The 25,999-nt window shown below is 43.8% G+C and overlaps 1 protein-coding gene across 1 annotated transcript in view; it reads right to left on the reverse strand.

The window, feature by feature from the left end:
* Nucleotides 1–1,591, reverse strand: part of LOC115619032 (72 kDa type IV collagenase-like) — a 31,014-nt gene extending 29,423 nt beyond the window's left edge. The window contains 1 exon segment of the mRNA XM_030511047.1: nucleotides 1,276–1,591. Within this exon segment, the coding sequence (XP_030366907.1) occupies nucleotides 1,276–1,419 (144 nt within the window). The 5' untranslated portion in view covers nucleotides 1,420–1,591.
* Nucleotides 1,592–25,999: the final 24,408 nt, after the last annotated feature.

The raw sequence follows: 25,999 nt of genomic DNA on the forward strand, positions 1-25,999 counted from the left end.
GAGAGTGTGAGGGATAGGCAGCCAGTTAGCATTACCCAAGAATACTACAAGGAAGACAAAGAACTGCAGTGTTAAACCAGCTTGTAATTTTCCTTTGAGTACACATAATAAATAGGTTGTTCGAAAGAAACAGAGATGAGGGGAGATGTAGATTGCTATTATTGAATAAAAGCCTGACCATGTCTTAGAAAACAGGTTATTTAAGAGTGGTTAAACAACTATTAGATATCTGGGACCCCACTCTCCTTTCCCACATGCACTGCCCCCCACGCCCTGGTTGCTGTGCTCCTAAGGAAAAACCTTGGGTGAATTTGTTTTGTTAAAGGCAGAGGAGTGCCCTTTTGGGGTCAGCTTGGTCTGTGTTTTCCCAAACTCCCCCACAACTCCCATCTGAAAATTTTCCCTCTACCCTCCCCCAGACCTTCTTTAACCTGGCAAGCTTTCCCAAGATGCATACCAACTCATCAAGAAAAGTGATCAATTTTTAAACCTTTATGTCCTAAAATAAGAATAATTTATCTCAATCTTCCTTAAAATGGACTTACTGCTGAAGAAGAGAAATGTCTATAATTTACATGCTAAAATAAGGATAATCTATCTCAATCTCCCCTTAAATGGACTTCCCCATAATGTCATTTTTATGAATGTCCACAGGGCTAAACTAAGGTTAGAATAAAATGCTGTAGAGTTATAGCTATAATTTGCTAATGTCACAGAAATCCAAACTCCTTTTTTTATTCCAGATTGAATTTGGAAAAAAATATTTCTTTAAGCCTCTGGTGTGATTTTTTTTTTCAGTCGAACTAGTCACAATGGCTTCTGAGCCTCCAGCCAGCCTTCGAGTGTCATTGTCCCTTAAAGCTGTGTTTGTGCTGAGAGCTGCGATACATGCATTAAGTGAGTCTCCACAGCCCTCACTTCAACTTATTTAAGTAAAAATATTAGATGGCTCTTATTTGCCCTTCTCCCCTCTTGCCATTTCAATCTTCCAGTTATAATCACGACGATTTAATGAAATTATTTTGTATGTTCAGACCTAAGGGGAAAAAAACCCCCAACTTTCTTTGCTGGCTTTAAAAAATTTAAGAGAAGAAACATTACTTGGCACTAGTTTTAACTTTTGAAAGCTGATACCTTTGCTAGCTAGCTAGCACTTCCAGAGACTCTGGGGAGAGAATGCTACAGTCATTCCTTTGCCTCAGCTGAAACAAGAAACAAACATCTGCTTATGAAACAACAATAGAAATCTGAAGCAAAGATGAAACCAACACTTACCACTGCTAGTTCTTTGTCTGTTTTGGGAGTGCTGTCTCCAGGAAACTTAATGATTGGTGACGGTGCAGCTAAAATTTTGTTAAAAAGATACGCTTGGATTAATAGTACTTTAAAAATGAAGCCACAGACACTGTGAGTCTTCATTCTGCCTAAACTTGTGCTCTCCTCTTTGGAAAAAGCTTTTCCCCGTCTGCCTGTCCCTTCCTTTAGCTGCGCAGTGCACCAGTTGCTTATCTGCACATCTTAACTCTCTGCACCATTTTCTCTTTTGCTTGCTCTAGCAATTCCTTTGTATGTTTAAAACATCCAGATGCGCAGTCTCAAGCTACCACAAGAGGAAGTCTGAAAACTAGTGGTAACATGAGAAAAGGGCAGTTACCAGATGTGATTGCTGTGATTTTAAGGTAGCAACAGGCAGATACTTATTACTGCTGAAAGAGGCCACATTTTCTCCTCATTTGCATATGTGAAAGTGTTTAGTTATGCCAGAGAGTAGAAAAAGGCAAAATCTGACTTAATCTTGAAGGTGAAGTGTCCCACATATATTTTAAATTAAAAAAAAAAAAAATTTAGGCATGTGTGGTTGCACTCCTTCACAGTGCCTTACAGGAAACATTTTGATGAGGGATTCTGAGGCAGAGCCTGCACAGCCCAGGGAGGCTTCTTGCTCCACTGCTGCTCAGGCTGCACAAACTGTAGGTCTGTGTACACAGGGCTCGCCTGCACTTGGTGCCAGTGTCCTGCCTCCCTGCTCTGTGCAGAGCTCTGAATAAGATTCTTGTGGCTTGTTTGGGTTTAGAACCAGCTTGAGGCTTTGCCACCAACAGGCACTGTGTATCACCTTAATCTGCGGGGTGAGAGATAATTGGGCAGATTCAGCAATAGAAATTATCCTCAGTGATCAATGTCAGGGGAATTGTATGAAAATCAGGGTTTCCTCATGCTGGGATTTGGTCTGCTGGTGCAGCCGCCTTAGTCTGAAATTTTAATGTAAAACGGCCATTGTCATTGACAGTCTTTTATTGTGTCATTTATAATATTGCCAGCTTTGAGATGTTATTGCAAGTGGAATATTTTTGTAGCTGGATATCCCTAATCTAGGCACTTCGCTCATGACTTTTTAAGACAGGAGGCTGGCAGTTCTGCATGAATGCAAACTGTGTTCTGGCCAGCCAAGTGTCTACAGTTTTTATTAAGCATGAGTCCAGCCATCTCTGTTCCTCTGAGCTGTATGTCAGCATAAAGGTTGTCACAGCCTTTCACTGAATGTTAAATGAAAGTTTTTCAGATACGACTCTTGTTACCAAACAAGGTGGTAATGAATAGGAAATATTTTTCTGGTGTTTGGTATGCATATTATTTTGATATTTAATTGTAAATGGTGAATATTGACAGTTCTTTGATTTAAGCTAATATCGAGCTATTTTGCTAACTGCACCCCATCATCCATTGATAGGAGAGGACTCGTTTTACTGATTGTTAGCTGAAGCAAACCACCAAGTTGAACTTTAACTAAACAAAACCATACATATGTCAAGACGGAACAAGACAACGGGTAAAGAACATTCTTTGCCTGCCTGCTTCTTACTGCTATATTGGTATTAAGGAGTTTTATTCTCCTGACTTTTGGTGACACCATGAACTGATTAGTCTCATATAAAGGGAAGGATTTCAAAGGGTGGGCTGAGGGGTTCAGGGAGGAAGCATTAGCAGGAGCTTTTGCTTCCCATACAGTTCCACTGGCAACCCAGCATGGCAGCTGTATGCACGGCCACTGGGTGAATCAGCCATGGGAAGCAGTACTTAATGCTCAAGAGAGAAAGAGGAGTTAAAGAGACTTTGTACATGAATAGAGCTTTCTTTGTAAGCTTTGTATTTATGCCCTCTCATCCTTTCTTGTGTGATTCTAATGGCACTTTAGTTACAGAGAACAACTTTCCCCTATTGGTTTGGCTTTGAAATGACATAATCTTTTTAGCTTTTCCCCATCAGCAAAACCCCACAGTCATTTCTAAGAGTTGCCTTAATAAACAGCAGTTCTGAAAATGTGATCCAATTTTTCCACAGCCCTGCACTTGGTTGTGGGGAGTAACTCTCCTGCCTTGTGATGACAGCTCATGTTCGTGTCTGACCACGTGAAACTGTAAGAGAAAAAAGGCTAAGAAAGCCTTCACTAGATGTGCCAAGTTACTCTTAGCTTCTCCTTAATTAAGCAAGTGAAAATGCTATGTGTTTTGTTGCAAGATTCTGCAGTTATCTCTCTGTTCTGCATTAGGTCAAGAGCTGCTGTAAATCTTAAAGCATAAGAACCATGTCATTTCCATAAGAATTAAAACATAATTTATGATGGCTTTCATCTAGCAGGGTACTGCTAGCTTTCATCTAGCAGGGTACTGCAGTGAAACCGTTTAAAGCCAAATGTGTCCTGGCACATTCCAGTTGAACTCATAAGCCTCAATGAAATCTAATGAATGCTCAATTCTCAGTGTGCCCTAATGAATGTCAAATCAGAAATGGACAAGGAAAATTTTGAATGAACCGTGAGGTCTGCACAGTTTGAAAACCTCCTGTATTTTCTTTCTTATCATTGCTGGCAGAGAGCGTAGGTTGAGGTCACCTTCTAAATACTTTTCCTCAAAAAAATCAGCAACAGAAACCATACAGACCTGCAGTGGGGCATTGTTTCTCACCTTTGATTGCAGTTTTGCTGGTAAACTTCAGCTGGTGAGCAGTTAAGCAAGCTATGTTTAATTAGAAAATGTAATACATTACAGAATATTGGATTTATGGGTTCTGGGTGAACCAGTCTATTGAGTTTATGACCATTCAGTGGAAGGTGTTCTCTTCCATTAACACAAGGCATCAGCAGCAATTTATCAGATCCTGGCTGAGGTGCCCTCTTTCAGATAAGCAAAGCAAAATAAACACTGGTGACATTTCTTTGTGAGAGTGGAAGTCCTATCATATTAAAACTAACATTATGTCCTGGGTTCAGCTATAGCAGTCATTTTTCTCCTTCTTAGCACCTGGTGCAGTGCTGTGTTTTCAACTTTAGTCTGGGAACAGTGCTGATAACACACTGATGTTTTTAGTTGTTGCTAAGTAATGTTTACTCTGACCAAGGACTTTCTCAGTCTCATGCTCTGCCAGGGAGGAGGGGCACAGGAAGTCGGGAGGAAGCAGAGACAGGACACCTGACCCAAAGTAGCCAAAGGGGTATTCCATACCACAGCATGTCATGCCCAGTAGATAAACTGGGGGGAGTTACCCGGAAGGACCAGATAGCTGCTCGAGTCGGGCAGGGTATCAGTCAGCGGGTGGTGAGCAAATGTACTGTGCATTGCTTAAGTTTATTGCTTTCTTTTTCTTTTCCCTTTTTAATTTTGTATTCACTCCCCTTGTTATTTCCCTTATTGTTGTTACTATTGGTGACAGCAGTAGTGGTTTTGTGTTATACTTCAGTTACTGGACTGTTCTTATCTCAACCCATGGGAGCTACATTCTTTCAATTCTCCTCCCCATCCCTCCGGGAGCAGGGGAGAAGAAGGTGAAGAGTGAGTGAGCAGCTGCGTGGTCCTGAGTTACCGGATGGGCTTAAACAACAGTTCTTTTTGGTGCCCAACATGGGGCGTGAAGGGTTGAGAGAACAACAGATCTGACCAGAGTGTGTCTAATCATATTTGAGATAAGCATTCATTGCTTCGGATTAAGTCACTTGTCACAATGCTGATTTACTGGCTCTCAGAGTTGCTGCACTTGGTCTCAGAGTTTCAGCATGTTGTACACTACTTGCAGCAGGAATTTCTTGTTTTAGTGTTTATCGGCTGGGGAGCCTGGGCTAAGGTTCTTTTTTCAATGGACTTCATGATAGTGACTTTAATACAATAGACTCATTGATCATGAAACTGGTTTGGCATGTGTTCTCAGCGTGGTCATCTCCTCTATACTTTGGGAGGTATATAATAAGAATTTTTAGCAATTAGACATCTTATTTTTTCCCTCCTCGAGGGGTCAACATATGAAGCAGACATTCCCATCTTTCCCCCTGCTCCCCGGTTGCATGTGCTAGGCTGGATGTTCAGAGGCAGGGTCTCCTCTACACATCATGCAACCGATACTACATGGAGTAAGTGGGCTGCACTAATCACACAACGAGCTCAAATAGGAAATCCCAGTCATCCAGAAATTCTAGAAGTCATCATGGACTGGCCAGAAGGAAAAGATTTTGGGATGTCACCAGAGGAGGAGGTGATGCCTGCTGAAGAGGCCCCACCATATAATGAACTGTCAGAGAGTGAAAAGCAATATGCCTTGTTTACTGATGGGTCCTGCCATACTGTGGGAAAGTGTCAGAAATGGAAGGCAGCTGTGTGGAGTCCCCTGGGACAAGTTGCAGAAACTGCTGAAGGAGAGGGTGAATTGAGTCAGTTTGCAGAGGTGAAAGCCATCCAGCTGGCCTTGGACATTGCTGAAATAGAAAAGTGGCCAGTAATTATACTGACTAATGGATGGTGGCCAAAGCCCTGTGGGGGTGGTTGCAGCAATGGAAGCAGAGCAACTGGCAACGCAGAAGTAAACCCATCTGGGCTGCTGCATTGTGGCAAGATATCGCTGCTCGGGTGCAGAACCTGGTGGTGAAGGTACACCACGTAGATGCTCATGTATCCAAGATTCGGGCCACTGAGGAACACCAGAACCACCAACAGGTGGATCAAGCTGCTAAGATTAAAGTGGCTCAGATGGATTTAGATTGGCAACATAAGGGTGAATTATTTTTAGCCCAGTGGGCCCATGACACCTCAGGCCATCAAGGCAGAGATGCAACATATAGATGGGCTCGTGATCGAGGGGTGGACTTAACGATGGACACTACTGCCCAGGTTATTCACGAATGTGAAACATGTGCTGCAATTAATCCAGCCAAGCAGTTAAAGCCTCTCTGGTATGGAGCACGATGGCTGAAGTACAAGTATGGGGAGGCCTGGCATATTGACTGTATCACACTTCCACCGCCCCCCCCAAGGCAAGCGCCATGTGCTTACCATGGTGGAAGCAACCACCGGATGGCTGGAACCATAGGCTGTGTCCCACGCCACTGCCTGGAACACTATCCTGGGCCTTGAGAAATATAAATTGTGGCGACACGGCACCCCACTTTAGAATGGAGGCAGACAGTGGGACTCATTTCTGGAAGAACCTTATAGACACTTGGGCCAAAGAGCATGGCATTGAGTGGGTATATCACATCTCCTATCATGCACCAGCCTCTGGGAAAATCGAACAGTACAATGGGCTGTTAAAAACTACCCTGAGAGCAATGGGTGGTGGGACTTTCAAACACTGGGATACACATTTACCAAAAGCCACCTGGTTGGTTAACAGTAGGGGATCTGCCAACAGGGCTGGCCCAGCCCAATCAGAACTTTTACGTACTGTAGAGGGGGATAAAGTTCCTGTGGTGCACATAAAGAATTTGTTGGGGAAGACAGTCTGGGTTATTCCTGCTTCAGGTGAAGGCAAACCCACTTGTGGGGTTGCTTTTGCTCAGGGACCTGGATATACTTGGTGGGTAGTGTGGGATGATGGGGAAATCTGGTGTGTACCTCAAGGAGATTTAATTTTTGGGGAAAACAGCCAATTAACTCAATTATATGCTGTTGCCTGCTATGTAACGCTTCTATAGCCCATCAGCTAGATGCCCATCTCCACCACTCTGGGCATTGAAAAGAAGATATGTGTTGTCATGTTCATTAGCAGAGAATGAAGTCATGGGAAAAGCTGGCAGCAGCAGACCTGTCCTCAAGTCACCATCGACTGACCCTGACTTCCCTCCAGTCATCACCCCAGCAAAGAACGAACTTTGATGAAACCAGTCGAGCTCAGCAGGGACCAGACAAGTTCAGCGGTGTCGTCAGCAGGCAACAATCCAACACTATACACCGTCTCTCCTGCCCTTAAAGACTGTTACCACAGTTGGAGCTTGACATCATGGACTGAATGAATTCAGCAAACTTTATAGGGATTGGTCCATGGACTAAGGAATGATATCTCTCTCTTTGTGTGTGTGCGCGCACATATATATAGATATGAGACAAAAAGTGATGGTATCTTGGAAAAAATGGGATCTGAGCATGACATGAGTGGTATGGAATAAGGGGTGGATACTGTCCTTGGTTCAGCTGTAGCAGTCATTTTTTTCCTTCTTAGTACCTGATGCAGTGCTCTGTTTTTGACTTTTGTCTGGGAACAGTGCTGTTAACACACCAATGTTTTTAGCTGTTGCTAAGTAATGTTTACCCCGATCAAGGGCTATCTCAGTCTTATGCTCTGCCAGTGAGGAGGGGCACGGGAAGCCGGGAGGAAGCAGAGACAGGACACCTGACCCAAAGTAGCCAAAGGGGTATTCCATACCACAGCACGTCATGCCCAGTATATAAAATGGGGGGAGTTACCTGGAAGGCCCAGATAGCTGCTTGGGTCAGGCTATCAGTTGGTGGGTGGTGAGCAATTGTATTTTGCATCACTTGTGTTTATTGTTTTCTTTTCCTTTTCCCTTTTTAGTTTTATATTCTCCCCCCTTGTTATTTCCCTCATCATTATTATTATTGGTGGTAGTAGTAGTAGTTTTTTATGGTACCTTAGTTACTGGACTGTTCTTATCAAACTGTGAGATTTACATTCTTTCGATTCTCCTCCCCATCCCTCCAGGTGCAGGGGGGATGAAGGGGGGGAGTGAGAGAGCAGCTGCGTGGTTCTGAGTTACTGATTGGGCTTAAACCACTACACTATACTATCATATTACTGGTTTCTGTTCTCAGATTAGATGAGCTGAAAATCAGGGAGACTGAAACATTTGAACTGATCTGTTTTGACATTGACAGATTGACGGTTTAACTGCTGTTAATGTTTAGTGCATAAACATTCCTTGACATTCCATACTTTGAAGAGATGATCTCTAAATGAACTAGTGACTTCTGAATAGATTCATAGAAGTTAAAAATTGAGGAAAGAATCAATACAAAACAAAGAGAAAGAGGATAAAAGCACCCCCCCACCCCCGGAAGGGAACATAAGGTCATCTACCAACTCTATGGAAGAGCTGAAGCAGTAACCTAGATCTCCTTTCCTTACGTTAATGCTCACTCTACAAGGTATTTTGTCTCTGTACGTAGATGTTACTCTGGATTAGCTACAGGAAATGAGCACAGTTATAACTACAACTACAGCCTTTATGTATTTGTGGAAAAAATAATTTCCAAGTTGCATATAACTTCTATTTTATATATTTGATAGATACATTAACTTATCTTTCCTGAGTAATAAAAAGCTCCTCTCTTGTGTTTGTTTTAAGTTAGAACAACTCCATAGTGAAAATTTTAAACATCTACTTTATAAGTAAGATGCAGATTTGCTTTTTAAATGCCTATTTTCATGCATTAATAGGAACTGTATGGCAGAAACCACACAGTCTGCAATGGCAAATGCCTCTTTTAAGGACATACTTCAGTAATAACAGTAAAAAGGGAATCATGATGTCTTTTGAACTGTAAGCTACCTATCTCAGTAGATCTGACTGTGATAAGAGACACATGAATGTGTATTACCATGCTGTTTTTATTGAAGGCTTTTTCTCTCTCAGAAAATTATTTTTGAAATTATTCAGGAGCACTCAGCAGTTCAGGATTAGACTTCAGATAGTGTCCTGGGTAACTTGCTGACAGAGTAGTCATCCCTCCAGAAATGCACTGTAGCAATTCCTACTGTCACTAATTTCAGAGATTTATCAAAAGCTGATGATTTCCTGGTGGTTGTAGAGGGATACATTGGGCAGAGTGTTAGTGAGCACAAGCCATGGGAGAATGATGGATTTATCTTAGTGGGGTTTCATGTTTTAAATTGAAACCTGTTGCTAGGCTGAGTAAATGAATAATCATCAGGACAATTAAGATCTCAAGAAAGCAGCTGATCCTTTTGATCCTCTGATTACTGAGTCAGCTGGCTGTAACTGGGTGCAGTGGGATGTGTGTCTCCAAGTAAACTATTGTGGAATGTGTATGTAACATCTTCTTGTATGTGTTGCTTCTAGGTTCTGTGCTGTCAGTTTATGGCTTTGTCCTGGGTTCAGCTGTAGCAGTCATTTTTTTCCTTCTTAGTACCTGGTGCAGTGCTGTGTTTTTGACTTTCAACCTGGGAACAATGCTGATAACACACCAATGTTTTTAGTTGTTGCTAAGTAATGTTTACTCTGACCAAGGAGTTTTTCAGTCTCATGCTCTGCCAGTGAGGAGGGGCACAGGAAGCCGGGAGGAAGCAGAGACAGGACACCTGACCCAAAGTAGCCAAAGGGGTATTCCATACCACAGCACAGCATGCCCAGTATATAAGCTGGGGGGAGTTACCTGGAAGGCTCTGATTGCTGCTCGGATTGGGCTGGGTATCGGTCAGCGGGTGGTGAGCAATTGTTTTCTCTCCCCTTGTTATTTCCCTTATCATTATTATTATTGGTGGTAGTAGTAGTAGCTTTGTATTGTACCTTAGTTACTGGACTGTTCTTATCTTAACCCATGGGATTTACATTCTTTCAATTCTCCTCCCCATTCCTCCGGGAGCGGTGGGGAGAAGAAGGGGGGGAGTGAGTGAGCGAGCAGCTGCGTGGTTCTGAGTTACCGGCTGGGCTTAAACCATGACAGGCTTCTAGTTTAGGAAGCAAAATAAAAGTTTGATTAATGTAGATGGACTTGCATTGACTTGCAGGGTTCATGAAAAACAAATAACAGATTAAAATTGTCAGGGGTAATGTGGAGTTCTCGGAGTGTTTCATGCAGAACCTCGAAGGAACTGGAAAACCTGAAGCTCAGGTGATGGAGAAGCTTGACTGGGATTCAGGAAAGCTGCCTGTGCGACTCTCCCAGGTCCAGTTTAGTCAGGCCTTTGGCTCCTTTATTTTGCGAGGGTCACCTTGTGACTCACTCTCCTTCATACAGATCCTGTTCTGTCATTTTTCCTGGATCATTGTTCCAGTGCCGCCTTTCTTCCTGTCTGAGGAAGAGAAGTTTGTAAGTCCTAGGAAACCAAAGAGCTTATGGAAGAAAGAATGGGACTGGACTAAGCTAGAGGAGGGATTTTGATGCATTCTGCCACATCTGACTTGTAGGGCACTGTGGTAGAGAGCAGTAAGGCTACCAGCATGGTGCCAGGCTGAAGCCTCACTGAACCTCAGGTGTATATGACTCATTTACCTACTCACTGCTCGCTCTTAGTGGTACCTCTGAGGAAGATGGACTATCTATACAAGTAATAGTATTAATATACTAAGGGACTACATTCTGTCTGGTGTTTGGCACTGGCAAGGCACTAAGCTCTGAATACTTGCCATTCAGTGCCTCTGACAGAAATAGTGGGTGTCTGCTGCAGCTGACTGCTGGAGACACATGTCTCTCTAGGAACAGAGAAAGACACAATATTAGCCATTTATCTGTTTTAGTAAAGTTGTCTTCAGGAAGCAATGATTAGTCACAGCAGTCTCCATTTGACTTTAAAAGGATTAATAACTTCAGCGAGAACTCATTTATACTGCAGGCAAGTGAGCTCATTGAAGGCATGTACATTGAAGGCTTGATCCTACCAGAACATGAGCCTTAAACATCCACATCGTTTGTTGTCTGGAAATGCTCTCTGCCTGCTTGGTGGCTGGCTGACTCCAGTGATTTAATTCACCATATCTGACCACCACATGAGGGAGTCTTTAAGCTGTTGGAAATCAGTGCGTGTGTGTGCACAGAGGGGTGAGAGTGGGACAATGTACAAAGGGTCAACAGTTGGTACCAGATATGTGATTTTCGGCATTTAAGGTAGTAATTATATTTTTTCTTTTTTTCTCTCATCCCTTCTGTTTTGGGAAGTAAAGTCCTAATGATGTGAAGTTCCATTGACACACGGATTTCATTTGTTAGCTTACAATCGAATTAGAAATTAATTTTAAGTAAATCTGTTACTCTCAACAAAGCATTTTCCATTGCATTTTTTCATTATGCTTCTGCCTGAACCAGAACTTCCTGCTTGTGTCCTCAGCTGGTGTTAATTGGCATTGCAAAGCTGCTGTTGGGTGAATTGGTTCAGCAGAAATACGCTGAACTGCTTTGGTCAAAACCCCAGGCCAAGTTTACATGTGTCTCCAGGACAAACTATGCTGTGCCTTCTTAACACTGACAGATAGTCTAGAGAAGGTTCAAAATACAGACTCCTTTGATAAATTTATCTCTTGTCCCTACACATTTTCCTAATGTAATTATTACCTGCTTTAACTATTTTGATTTCAAGTATCTAATAGGATAAAGTGACACCTGGTGAGTTCTTGTAACTTGAATTTGACGTGTTCTGATTCATTGCTGTTGAGCTTTCTGCTAGTTAGTTCAGAAATCGTAAAGCCTTAGTGAATTTGTTTAGAAATTAATTTCAAACACTTTTGTGTACAGTTGGTCATTGCCTGCTTGTCTCCCCTGAATTTCAGACAGACAGTAGATGCAATTAAAAAATATGTATTTTAGATATATCCATTTAGAGACTGATTATAGTAAGTGGCATATGACTGACCTGTTAACTGTTGTCACTAGTTGAAATGTGACTTCAGTGAAAATCATGCCAGTAAAATGGAAAGTATAGTGCTTTCACTAAAAATGACATAGTTTAATAATGCGAGGGATGTGAATGGGGAAATATTCCTAAATTGCCATAAATGGAGCACAATATAAGGCAATTCCTTATGGTGAAACTATGAAAATAGTCAGAGAAATAGTTTCTATCCAAGAACAATTAATTAATAATAGAGATCACAAATTGAACAACTAGTGGAATATAGTGATTGATAATGTTTTTCAGAATGAGTCCGAAGAACTCCCTTCTAGCTTAAAGGGCTGAATGTAAAAGAAATCAGGTTGGTCTACAGTCACGATAAGCTGCTTGAGGAAAGAAAAGCTTGAGCAAGGAGATGGCTCTGGCTTCCTTACAGGCCTTGAACCAGCAGGGCTGGCTGCCCTTACCACCTGTGAGTTGGAGAGACAAAGCAAAGTTCAAGCTGCTCCTCAGCAGTGAGGTGAGAAAAAGGTGTTAGTGTCAAGCTTTCAAATGCAGACAAGTAAGAGGAAACCTTTATTTTGGAGAAGGAGTCAAGCTAATTTTGAGTAAGGATTTTTTTAGTTTTGAGTTCTCAGTATTCTCTGAGGACAGCGCATCTGTAAAGGACACAGGAAACCTGAGTTGTGTCCAATGTAAACCCAAGCACCCTGCTTAAAACATAAAAAAGTGCATCAGTTTGTATTAATTCAAAGAAAAACATCACAACTATTAGTATCTGATTTTATACTTCCCCTTTTTCTCCCTTTTCATATATTGGTTCTTTCGCTTATTTTCAAGCATACATTACAAATGAGGTTGTCACTATTGGAATTTGCTCGGTTGGATGCAACGTATGAAAACCACCTAGCTATTCTGCATTTCTTTGTATTTCACTTTGTGAAGTGCCTAAAAGAAAAAAAAAGTGGGGCTACTTGTAGGGAAAGGGAGGGACATCTGGGCGATGGTTTCTCTATTTGAAAAGGAACTGGATCTTGTGGATGAAATGTGCAGAGCTAATCTGCCTTTAGAAGAAACTCCACAGCACTGGTGGCTCAGCAGAAGAATGAAGTCTGGATGCTGCTGTATTTGCTTGGTAAACTCAGCATGATCATTAGTATAGTAGCACTGGGGACAGATCCTGCCATCCATGTTGGTGTTGGCTTGCGTCATATTTTGTCAGTGAGCCTGTTGGTCTTAATGAGGCACCTTGCAGTGAAAGATGTAAGGATAATGGGATCTAGCCCTTAGCTAGTAGGGTAGCCACTACTACACACATAGTAAGAACAAGAGCTAAGTTGACATGATTGCATGATCAGCTCCTAAGCCCCATAGTACAGAGCTATGGAATTTCTGCTTTTCAAATTTCAGAGGCAGACCCTAAGGAGTTCCTCACTGAGTGACCCATTTCTCAAGTTCTGGGAAGAGGCACATTACTTAGAAACAGCACCACACCAAAGCTGACTATTCCCCACTGCTGTCCTGCTTGCATTCATGGTAGATCTCTGCTGCAACAATCGGCAAGTGCAATCCTGAACTTGTCAGAATAATAGTTCTGCTTGCTTTGCTGATGCTGCCGTGCAGCCGCTGGTTGGTAGGCATACATCTCACTTGTCATTACAGTGTTAGTATTCAGACACTGAGGGGCCTTAATTAATGACTTTGAAAATCTGGTCTTTTATAATTCATGAAAGAACTTTAATTAAAATCAAATATATAACAGTTGAACTAGCAAAGGATTTAAAGCACACAATCTTTGATGGAGACAGTAATTCCCTCTGATCATTGTTGCCATATGCCGAATGAAAATCCCACTTCATCACAGCAGATTCAGAGAATAGAATGGGCTTTTTTTGAAACAGAGACGTGTCTGTTGTTATAAAATCTGGAAAAACAATAAGGCCAAGGGTCCTGCAGTCATTTGATTCTCCCTCCTATCCCTTTTTTTCCTTCTACAATCCTCATATATTTTAAATGTCTTTATTGTTAGGAAAAAAAGGACACACATTTGTATGATGCTTGTATGCTCATTTATTCTTTGTAGAGATGGTGTATTAAAATGTTGTGTATGGATCAGGTACTCAGTCCAGGACTCTTGGCAAGGCAGTAGGAGAATTCTTGTTTCATGTAAAGGGAAACTGAGTGTCCTGGGTTCAGCTGTAGAAGTAATTTTTCTCCTTAGTACCTGGTGCGGTGCTGTGTTTTTGACTTTCAACCTGGGAACAATGCTGATAACACACCAGTGTTTTTAGTTGTTGCTAAGTAATGTTTACTCTGACCAAGGACTTTCTCAGTCTCATGCTCTGCCAGGGAGGAGGGGCACAGGAAGCCGGGAGGAAGCAGAGACAGGACGCCTGACCCAAACTAGCCAAAGGGGTATTCCATACCACAGCATGTCATGCCCAGTATATAAAATGGGGGGAATTACCCAGAAGGCCAGATCGCTGCTTGGGTTGGGCTGGGTATTGGTCAGTGGGTGGTGAGCAATTGCATTGTGCATCACTTGTGTTTGTTTTCCTTTTCCCCTTTTAGTTTTATATTCTCTCCCCTTGTTATTTCCCTTATTATTACTGGTGGTAGCAGTAGTAGTTTTGTATTGTACTTTAGTTACTGGACTGTTCTTATCTCAACCCATGGGAGTTACATTCTTTCGATTCTCCTCCCCATCCCTCTGGGAGCGGGGGGAGGAAGAAGGGGGGGGAGTGAGTGAGCGGCTGTGTGGTTCTGAGTTACTGGCTGGGCTTAAACCGCAACACTGAGACAGTGCTTTCACTCAGACAACACAGAGGAAATTCACGTATTTTTGAAGAGTTTAGCCTGGTGCACTTATCAGTTACATCTCTTTCTGGCCTACATTATGATAACTGGACTTAAGCAAATATGTAGCAGAATATATTGCTGTAGATTAAATCTGTTGTGCCAGGGACCATGGTTTTATTACGACAGTTGAATTTGTTTCAGTTTATTTGGTCTTGACTCACCTGAATTTCTTATAAAATATGTGTTTTATCTAGGGGACTTATACCACTATCCCATTACTGCAGTGACTTCCATGAAGTTGTTGGAGTGGTGGTAGTTATTCATAGTCTTGCTGGTTACTCTGCCTTCTCAGGATAAAGATTCAGAGGACATTTGTGGCTCTGATTTTACAGTTGTGGGTTGTATTTTAAGGTTTATCATCTGGTCTGGTCTACTGTCCTGGGTTCAGCAGTAGTAGTCATTTTTTCTCCTTCTTAGTAGCTGGTGCAGTGCTGTGTTTTTTGACTTTCGGCCTGGGAACAATGCTGATAACACCATTGTTTTTAGTTCTTGCTAAGTAATGTTTACTCTGACCAAGGACTTTCTCAGTCTCATGCTCTGCCAGGGAGGAGGGGAATCCATGAGGAAGCAGAGACAGGACACCTGACCCAAACTGGCCAAAGGGGTATTCCATACCATAGCATGTCATGCCCACTATATAAACCGGGGGGAGTTACCCGGAAGGCCCAGATAGCTGCTCAGATCGGGCTGGGTATGGGTCGGCGGGTGGTGAACAATTGTATTCTCTCCCCTTGTTATTTCCTTTATCATTATTATTATTGGTGGTAGCAATAGTAGTTTTGTATTATACCTTTAGTTGCGGGACTGTTCTTATCTCAACCTGTGGGAGTAACATTCTTTGGATTCTCCTCCCCATCCCTCTGGGAGTGGGGGGAAGAAGAAGGGGGGGAGTGAGCGAGCAGCTGCATGGTTCTGAGTTACTGGCTGGACTTAAACCACAACAGTTCTTTGTGGCACCCAATGTGGGGCTCGAAGGGTTGAGGTAACAACAGATCTGACTAGAGTGTGTCTAATCATATTTGTGATAAGCATTCATTGTTTCAGATTAATAGTCAGACGTTACAGTGTTGATTTATTTGCTCTTGGAGTTGTTGCACTTGATCTCAGAGTATCAGCATGTCATACCTTACTTACAGCCAATTTTTGCTGTTTTAACGTTTATCGGCTTTGGGGCCTGGGCTAAGGTTATTGTTTCACTGTACTTCATGGTAATGACTTGTAATACAATAGACTCATTGATCATGAAACTGGGCTGGTATGCGTCCTCAGCGTGGTCATCACCTCTCTACTATGGGAGGCATGTAATGGGAATTTTTAACAATTGCGCATCTTTCTTTTTCCTTCCCTCGGGGGGTCAACCTATGGAGGAGATATTCCCTCACACTCTCCGCTCCCCCACCAGGCCATTTACAATAGGAGTAGATGATTAAGAGAAAAAAGTTAAGGATCTTGAATATCCTTTCAATGGCTTTGAAAGCACTCTGCTCCTTTTGCTGGGAACCAGCTTGTTGCTGCATATGTTCTTTATGGTTTGCCTACAGTGTGACCACCCTGAGAACAGTCGATCTTGTCCGATCTCGAAAGCTAAGCAGGGTGCAGTTCAGATCTTGTCTAAGGTTAAACAACTATTTAAGAATACCACCAAGAGATCTTCCCCAAGGCTGGACAGTCATGAGTGGTAGGGTGTGTGGGATCGTATGGGCAAGCACTTAAGCCAGTTGGCCCCACCAGTGCTTTGGAATTTCACTCCTGAACAAATGCGGAATCTGGAAAAATTAGCAGAGCACTTAGATGAGGTGTGCTGTTGTCCTGGCAATAACAGAGAGGGACAACTCACTGCAACGTGCTGGGGCTTGACCTATGCCTATAGGGCCCTGTTCTGTAAGGAGCGGGAAAAAGATGTCTCTGGATCTGATGGCAAAGTAACAGACAATGCAGCTACTCAAACTCCAAGCACAGCAGCCACCTGAACACCAGCAGTAAGCACAGCAGCTACTCAAACCCCGACTATAACAGACAATGCAGCTATTCCAACTCCAAGCACCGCAGCTACACTAACCCCAGCGACAAATACAGCAGCTACTCAAACCCCAATAGCAACAGACAATGGGACGAATTTTCCTTTCTGTGGGATTAGTTGATTGTTTGGGGTTGCTAAATTTCCCCATCCTGTGTATGGAGGCCAATCTGTGATCTTACCATCAGAAAGAAACAAACCCAACCAAAAAGAATGACTACCTGCTATGTATACGAAGCTAATAAATTAAACAAAATTTACAATTTAATAGAGCTAAGGGTAGTTGGTCAATAAGACACATCAAGATCTTTCAAAAAAATTGCCTTGAGAGGGAGTGAATAATGGAAAAAATTGCATTTGAATAAATCAGTCACAGCAAGCTGGCAAAAATTCAGAAATGTCTTATTTAGTAGCTGTAGAAATGGTTTAACAGTAGGAAAATAAAATTTGCAGTTTTTCACCAGTTGCTGAAAAATGTGTTTGATAGATATTGAATATCATTAAACCATCTGTAGTTACCATCTTTACCTTTACAGGGGCAATAATTTCTTGGTTATAAACATAAAAATGAATATATCTTATCAGTGCAAAATAACTTCTCTGGAAAAGAGGAATTACTTGTTTTCTTTAGTCATTGCTCTTTGTTATGTTACAACAAGTTTCTTGGTTTTACGTTACTAATTTTCCACACAGTACTTTAACCAACTGCTAAACCTGTGTCGTGGTATGAGCGCATCCGGTAACTCAGAACCAGGCAGCTGCTCGCTCACTCCCCACTTCTTCCTCCCCCCGCTCCCGGAGGGATGGGGAGGAGAATCGGAAGAATGTAACTCCCACGGGTTGAGATAAGAGCAGTCCCGCAACTAAGGTATAATACAAAACCACTACTCCTACCACCAGTGATAAAAATGATTAGTGAAATAACAAGGGGAGAGGATACAATTGCTCACCACCCACCGACCAATACCGAGCCCGACCCGAGCAGTGATCTGGGCCTTCTGGGTAACTCCCCCCGGTTTATATACTGGGCATGACGTGCTGTGGTATGGAATACCCCTTTGGCTAGTTTGGGTCAGGTGTCCTGTCTCTGTTTCCTCCCGGCTTCCCCTCCTCCCTGCCAAAGCATGAGACTGAGAAAGTCCTTGGTCGGAGTAAACATAACTTAGCAACAACTGAAAACATCAGTGTTATCAGCGTTGTTCCCAGGCTGAAAGTTAAAAAACACAGCACTGCACCAGCTACTAAGAAGGAGAAAAATGACTGCTATAGCTGAACCCAGGACAGTATCCACCCCTTATTCCACACCATACATGTCAAGCTCAGATCCCACATCTCTCAACACACCATCACCCCTGTCCCATATATACACATATATATATCTCCACACCCACACACAAAGAGAAAGATATCATTCCCTAGTCCAAGGATCAATCCCTGTAAAATTGCTGAATTCATCCAATCCATTATGTCAGGCTCCATCTCTTGTGATAGTCCTTCAGGACAGGAGGGACGGTATGTAGTGTTGGGTTGTTGCCTGCTGATGATACCGCCAAACTCGTCTGGTCACTGCTGAGCTCGTTTGGTTTCCTCAAAATTCATTCTTTGTTGAGGTGATGATTGGAGGGAAGTCAGGGTCAGTTGCTGGCGACCTGAAGATATCTAGCTGGTGGGCTATAAGAGTGTTATAGAGCAGGCAACAGCATACAATTGACTTCATTGGCTGTTTTCCCCCAAAATCAAATCCCCTTGAGGTACACATCGGACTTCCCCATCTTCCCGCATTACCCACCAAGTATATCCAGGTCCCTGAGCAAAAGCAACCCCACGAGTGGGTTTGCCTTTACCTGAAGCAGGAATAACCCAGACTGTCTTCCCCAACAAATTCTTTATGTGCACCACAGGAACTTTATCCCCCTCTACAGTACGTAAAAGTTCTGATTGGGCTGGGCCAGCCCTGTTGGCAGATCCCCTAGTGTTGACCAACCAGGTGGCTTTTGGTAAATGTGTATCCCAGTGTTTGAAAGTCCCACCACCCATTGCTCTCAGGGTAGTTTTTAACAGCCCATTGTACCGTTCGATTTTCCCAGAGGCTGGTGCATGGTAGGGGATGTGATATACCCACTCGATGCCATGCTCTTTGGCCCAAGTGTCTATGAGGTTGTTCCGGAAATGAGTCCCATTGTCTGACTCAATTCTCTCTGGGGTGCCGTGTCGCCACAAAACTTGTTTCTCAAGGCCCAGGATAGTGTTCCGGACAGTGGCGTGGGGCACAGCATATGTTTCCAGCCATCCGGTGGTTGCTTCCACCATGGTAAGCACATGGCGCTTGCCTTGGCGGGTCGGTGGGAGTGTGATACAGTCAATCTGCCAGGCCTCCCCATACTTGTACTTCAGCCATCGTCCTCCATACCAGAGAGGCTTTAACCACTTGGCTTGCTTAATTGCAGCACATGTTTCACATTCGTGAATAACCTGGGCAATAGTGTCCATTGTTAAGTCCACCCCTCGATCACGAGCCCATCTATATGTTGCATCTCTGCCTTGATGGCCTGGGGTGTCATGGGCCCACCGGGCTAAAAATAATTCACCCTTATGTTGCCAATCCAAGTCCATTTGAGCCACTTTAATCTTAGCAGCTTTATCCACTTGCTGGTTGTTCTGGTGTTCCTCAGTGGCCCGACTCTTGGGTACATGAGCATCTACGTGGCGTACCTTCACCACCAGGTTCTGCACCCGAGCAGCGATATCTTGCCACAATGCAGCAGCCCAGATGGGTTTACTTCTGCGTTGCCAGTTGCTCTGCTTCCATTGCTGCAACCACCCCCACAGGGCATTTGCCACCATCCATGAGTCAGTGTAGAGATAAAGCACTGGCCATTTTAATCGTTCAGCAATGTCCAAGGCCAGCTGGATGGCTTTCACCTCTGCAAACTGACTCGATTCACCCTCTCCCTCAGCAGTTTCTGCAACTTGTCCCAGGGGACTCCACACAGCTGCCTTCCATCTCCGATGCTTTCCCACAATATAGCAGGACCCATCAGTAAACAAGGCATATTGCTTTTCACTCTCTGACAGTTCATTATATGGTGGGGCCTCTTCAGCAACCATCACCTCCTCTTCTGGTGACATCCCAAAATCTTTGCCCTCTGGCCAGTCCATGATGACTTCTAGAATTCCTGGACGACTGGGATTTCCTATTCGAGCTCGTTGTGTAATTAGTGCGGCCCACTTACTCCATGTAGCATCGGTTGCATGATGTGTAGAGGAGACCCTGCCATTGAAAATCCAGCCCAGCACAGGCAACCGGGGTGCCAGGAGGAGCTGCGCTTCAGTTCCAATCACTTCTGAGGCAGCTCGAACCCCTTCATAGGCTGCCAGTATCTCTTTTTCAGTGGGAGTATAGCTGGCCTCGGATCCTTTACATCCCTGACTCCAAAAGCCGAGGGGTCGACCTCGAGTCTCCCCTGGAGCTTTCTGCCAGAGGCTCCAGGTAGGACCATTCTCCCCAGCTGCGGTATAGAGCACATTTTTCACATCTGGCCCAGCCCGGACTGGTCCAAGGGCTACTTCATGAACTATTTCTCGTTTAGTTTGTTAAAAGGCTTGTTGTTGCTCAGGGCCCCATTTGAAATCATTCTTCTTCCGGGTCACGTGATAGAGAGGGCTTACAATGAGACTGGAATTTGGGATGTGCATTCTCCAGAACCCCACAACACCTAAGAAAGCTTGTGTTTCTTTCTTGCTAGTTGGTGGAGACATTGCTGTTATCTTGTTGATCACGTCTCTGTGGGGATCTGGCGGCGTCCATCTTGCCATTTTATTCCCAAAAATTGAATCTCCTGTGCAGGTCCCTTGACCTTATTCCGTTTTATGGCAAAACCGGCCTTCAGCAGGATTTGGATTATCTTCCTCCCTTTCTCAAAAACTTCTTCCGCTGTATCACCCCACACGATGATGTCATCAATGTATTGCAGGTGTTCTGGAGCTTGCCCCTGTTCCAGTGCAGTCTGGATCAATCCATGGCAGATGGTAGGGCTGTGTTTCCACCCCTGGGGCAGTCGGTTCCAAGTGTACTGGATGCCCCTCCAAGTGAAAGCAAACTGTGGCCTGCATTCTGCTGCCAAAGGGATTGAGAAAAATGCATTGGCAATATCACTTGTGGCATACCACTTGGCTGCCTTTGACTCCAGCTCATACTGAAGTTCTAGCATATCCGGTACGGCAGCACTCAATGGTGTTGTGACTTCGTTCAGGCCACGATAGTCTACCGTTAGTCTCCACTCTCCATTAGACTTTTGCACTGGCCATATGGGGCTATTAAAGGGTGAGCGGGTCCTGCTGATCACTCCTTGGCTCTCCAATCTATGGATCAGCACATGGATGGGAATCAAGGAGTCTCATTTGGTGCGATATTGCCGCCGGTGCACTGTTGTGCTTCCAGTTGGCACTTGTTGTTCTTTGACCTTCAGCAACCCCACAACAGAAGGATCCTCTGAGAGACCAGGCAAGGTGGACAGCTGCTTCATTTCCTCTGTCTCCAAGGCAGCGATACCAAAAGGCCATCTATACCCTTTTGGGTCTTTGAAGTACCCTCTCCTGAGATAATCTATGCCAAGGATGCATGGAGCCCCTGGACCAGTCACAATAGCACTTCCTCCCAGTCAGGCTGATTTCAGCCTCCAGTACAATTAACTCTTGGGATCCTCCTGTCACTCCAGAAATATAAATGGGTTCCACCCCTTGATACCTTGATGGCATCAGAGTACACTGTGCACCGGTATCTACTAGAGCCTTATACTTCTGTGGGACTGATGTGCCAGTCCATCTGATCCACACAGTCCAGTAAACCCGATGATTGTCCCTCTCCTCCTCCTGGCTGGAGGCAGGGCCCCTCTAATAGTGATCACAACATTGTCCACTTATGTCTTGTAGAAAGGGATTAGTATTCCTTATCACAGGAGTTGGAGTAAAATCAGCTCTTTCACTCCATCTGGGAAACTGGTCACTAGAGACTGGAGCAGCAGCTTTCATGGGAGGATCATCCTTGACCCTTGTTTTCCTCTTCAATTGACACACCTGTTCCTCCAGAATTGTGGTAGGTTTTCCATCCCATTTTCTCATGTCTTCTCCATGATCCCACAGGTAAAACCATAGGGTGGCCCATGGCGTGTACCTCCTATGTCTTCTTTCTCGAACAGTAGGGCGCCTTCTGTTAATAGTTTAGACTTGGGTTGGTACATGTAGGGAGCTGGATAGATCGGATAAATCATCTCTCTCCTGGGACAGTTTTTCCACAGCTGAAATGATGGAAGGAGTGAAATTGTCTTCGAACTCTCACAGTTGATAAGTCAGTTCATCCACTGTTGGTGGTGCTGCCTCACTCCAGGTCATTGATGCCAATGAGTGGGCATATGATGATGGTGCACTCCATGGAAGTTCCCGCCACATCGCCACATACGTTGTGTACGTTCGACTTCACCTGGATCTACATGTGCATTCCTGGCATCCGGCCTACGATAGATCATCTCTATAATGGCTGATTCCCTCAGGGACTGGATGCCTCTCTTTATCGTGGTCCAGTTGGCTGAGCGACTCATAACGTCATCCTTGTAGGGAAACCTTTCCTTCACAGCTGCCAAGAGCCTCCTCCAAAGGCTGAGGGCTCATTTCTCTCTTGCAATCGCTTTGTCAATTCCTCCTTCCCTAGCAAGTGATCACAGCTGCTTGGCTTCCCTACCTTCTGGTTCATGACCATCAGCCCCATTGTCCCACCATTGGAGCAACCAGGTGATGATGTGCTCCCCTGGAAGACGAGTGAAATCTTTTTGCATATTCCGCAGCTAGGTTGAGGTCCGGGGTCGAGAAGTCACCTCTTCTTCTTCCTCTTCCTCTGATTCATGTAGTAATAACTCTTGTTCAGATGCTGTCCCCTGTGGTAAGTGCACTGGGACTTCATCTTTCTTCACTGCAAAGGTTGCTCTTTGTGCCTCTCATTTGCTTTTCCCCTTGCTTACAGGGGCAATCGATATTGGCACAAATTGTTCATTTTGTTTAGCTGCAGTGTTTATCACTGTGGCTGGAGTGGCTGCAGTGTCTGCCACTAGGATTGGAGTGGCTGCAGCATCTTTCACTGGGGTTGGAGTGGCTGCAGTGTCTATTGTCAGGGTTGGTGCAGCTGCTGTGCTTGGAGGTTGAGTAGCACCAACATCTGCATTGTCTCTTGCTGTCAGAGTTTGAGTAGCTGCTGTGCTTGTCACTGGGGTTGGTGTAGCTGAGGTGCTTGGAGTTGGATTAGCTGCATTGTCTGTTGTGGTCAGGGTTTGAGCACCTGCTGTGCTTGTCACTGGGGTTGGTGTAGCTGCTGTGCTCAGAGTCGGAGTAGCTGTGTTGTCTGTTGCTTTGCCATCAGATCCAGAGACATTTTTTTTCCCTTTGAAGGTGCTGGATAGTGTTGAGCAGGGCTCTGTAGGCATAGGCCAAGCGCTAGCATGTTGCCATGATTTGTCCCTCTCTGGTATAACCAGGATGACAGCACAACTCGTTTATGTGTTTTACTAGTTTTTCCGGATGTTGCACTTGTTCAGGGGTGAAGTTCCAAAGCACTGGAGGGGCCCACTGTCCTAGATACTTGCCCATACTATCCCACACACCCTGCCACTCATGACTGTCCAGACTTGGGGAAAATCTCTTGGTGGTCCTCCTATATTGTCGTCTAACCCTAGACCAGACTCAAACCCGACACTGCTTAACTTTCGAGATCAGATGAAATAGGGCATTCCCAGGGTGGGCATAGCCGTGGGTAAAACACACTCCATATGTGTGCCAACATGCTGATCCCCAGCACAATCAGCAGGCAGGTCTCAAGGGCATTCAAAGGCCATCCAAAACCTTCAGAACCCTCAAATGCTGCTGTAAATAGCCTGCTTGGGGAGCAGGGGGTGTAAGGGAATGCCTCCTTCGTAGGTTGACCCCCCGAGGAGAAAAAAAAAGAAATGTAATTGCTAAAAACTTCCATTATATACCTCCCAAAGTATAGAGGTGATGACCATGCTGGGAACGCAAGCCAGACCAGTTTCATGATCAATGAGTCTATTGTATTACAAGTCATTACCATCAAGTACAGTGAAACAAGAACCTTAGCCCAGGCTCCAAAGCCGATGATAAACACTAAAACAGCAAATAGTGGCTGTAAGTAAGGTACAACATGCTGAAATCTGAGATCAAGCACAACAACTCTGAGAGCCAATAAATCAGCATTGTGACGAGTAACTATTAATCCAAAACAATGAATGCTTATCACAAATATGATTAGACACACTCTGGTCAGATCTGTCGTTATCTCAACCCTTCGTGCCCCACATTGGGCACCACAAAGAACTGTCGTGCTTTAAGCCCAGATGGTAACTCAGAACCACACAGCCACTCGCTCACTCCCCCGCCTTCCTCCCCCTGCTCCCAGAGGGATAGGGAAGAGAATCAGAAGAATGTAATTTCCATGGGTTGAGATAAGAACAGTCCAGTAACTAAGGTATAATACAAAACTACTACTGCTACCACCAATAATAATAATGATAAGGGAAATAACAAGGGGAGAGGATACAATTGCTCACCACCTGCTGACCGATACCCAGCCTGACCTGAGCAGTTATCTGGGCCTTCCAGGTGACTCCCCAGTTTATATAGTGGGCATGACATGCTGTGGTATGGAATACCCCTTTGGCTAGTTTGGGTCAGTTGTCCTGTCTCTGCTTCCTCCCGGCTTCCCCTCCTCCCTGGCAGAGCATGAAACTGACAAAGTCCTTGGTTGGAGTAAAGATTACTTAGGAACAACTAAAAACATCCATGTGTTATCAGCACGGTTCCCTGGCTGAAAGTCAAAACCACAGCAACATGACTGCTACAGCTGAACCCAGGATAGACTGATATTGCCGAACACGAAAAACACATTTAAAAAGTGAGAGAGTATGAAGTTTATATGGTGAATATTTAAAATTATTTTGGTTAAGATTTGTCCTTATTTTTAACATGGATAAACTTAAATATAGCAGAAAGGGTTTTACACATGTACCAACAAATGCAAGATTCAGGATTTCCTTTTAGGAGGAAAGTAACTGCCAAATTTCAGACACTGTTTGGGAATAACTGATAAAATGTCATCCTACGATAAAAGATATTTTTAACCTAACAATATTTGGTACAACAGTAGTGATCCAGGCTCTGTTCATGGACACACTGATATATGGACCTGTTTATCACTTGCATGCCATTTCATCATGAAAAGTAAGATTTGAGTTCTAGACTGCAAGTTTAATTCTTCTGTGCTTAAAAAAAAAAAAGTCTGATTTTATTTGCTACACTTCCTTTTTTACAGAAGTATTAAGACCGTGGTCAAAGTCACTTGCATTTGAGACAGCAGCATATATCAGCTATAGAAGAGGGTTTAGAACCTCTCTATTAAAATGTCATTTCTGGCAATATGTATGACATTCACCATTGGAGACTGTAAATAATGATGATATTTACTGTTGGGAGATTTTTGATGGGTAGCAAGGATAATAAAATAATAAGACTATGAATAACCTGTGTGGTACACTTCTATTTAGATGCAAGCAGCTAATACTATCTTGCTATGTTATTTAGGATACAGTCTCTTCTTAGTTGCTGCTCATGAATTTGGCCATGCCATGGGGTTAGAGCACTCAGAGGATCCAGGAGCTCTGATGGCCCCCATCTACACCTACACCAAGAACTTTCGACTTTCTCAGGATGACATTAAAGGGATACAGGAGCTATATGGTAAGGTCCTTCCTCTGCAGCAGAACTCATCAGAAAAGCATGCAGCACAGGTTGAAATTTGGGACTCAGAACTTGCAGTAAATGACATACTGCATAGTATCATCAATGCCAGAAACACCCTCTGTTCCTTTCTCCCTGCTTTATGTTATTAAGAGGCTCCTACTTAAAAAAAACACAATTTAAGGATGAGGGGTAAATTTACTGAACTAACAGAAGCCCGAAAACATCCCCTAACCAAACCTTTACGTTAAAATTTCTAATGCCTTTACTGGGACAATGAAATGCTGTGCTCTTCTCTAGCCTGAAATACCTGCTGTGGGTGGGTTTGGGTGTTGTCTACAACACTCTGAACTTCCCAGATGGCAACTCCCTGTAAGGAGAGGGGAAGGAAGTTGTTTCTTGTCCTAGCTTGGAAACAGTTCACATTGCCTGCTCACAATAACCCAAGCTGTACCATCACAATAACATTTGCAGAGTGTG

This window comes from Strigops habroptila, chromosome W, assembly GCF_004027225.2.
Source record: "Strigops habroptila isolate Jane chromosome W, bStrHab1.2.pri, whole genome shotgun sequence".
Lineage (NCBI taxonomy): Eukaryota > Metazoa > Chordata > Aves > Psittaciformes > Psittacidae > Strigops > Strigops habroptila.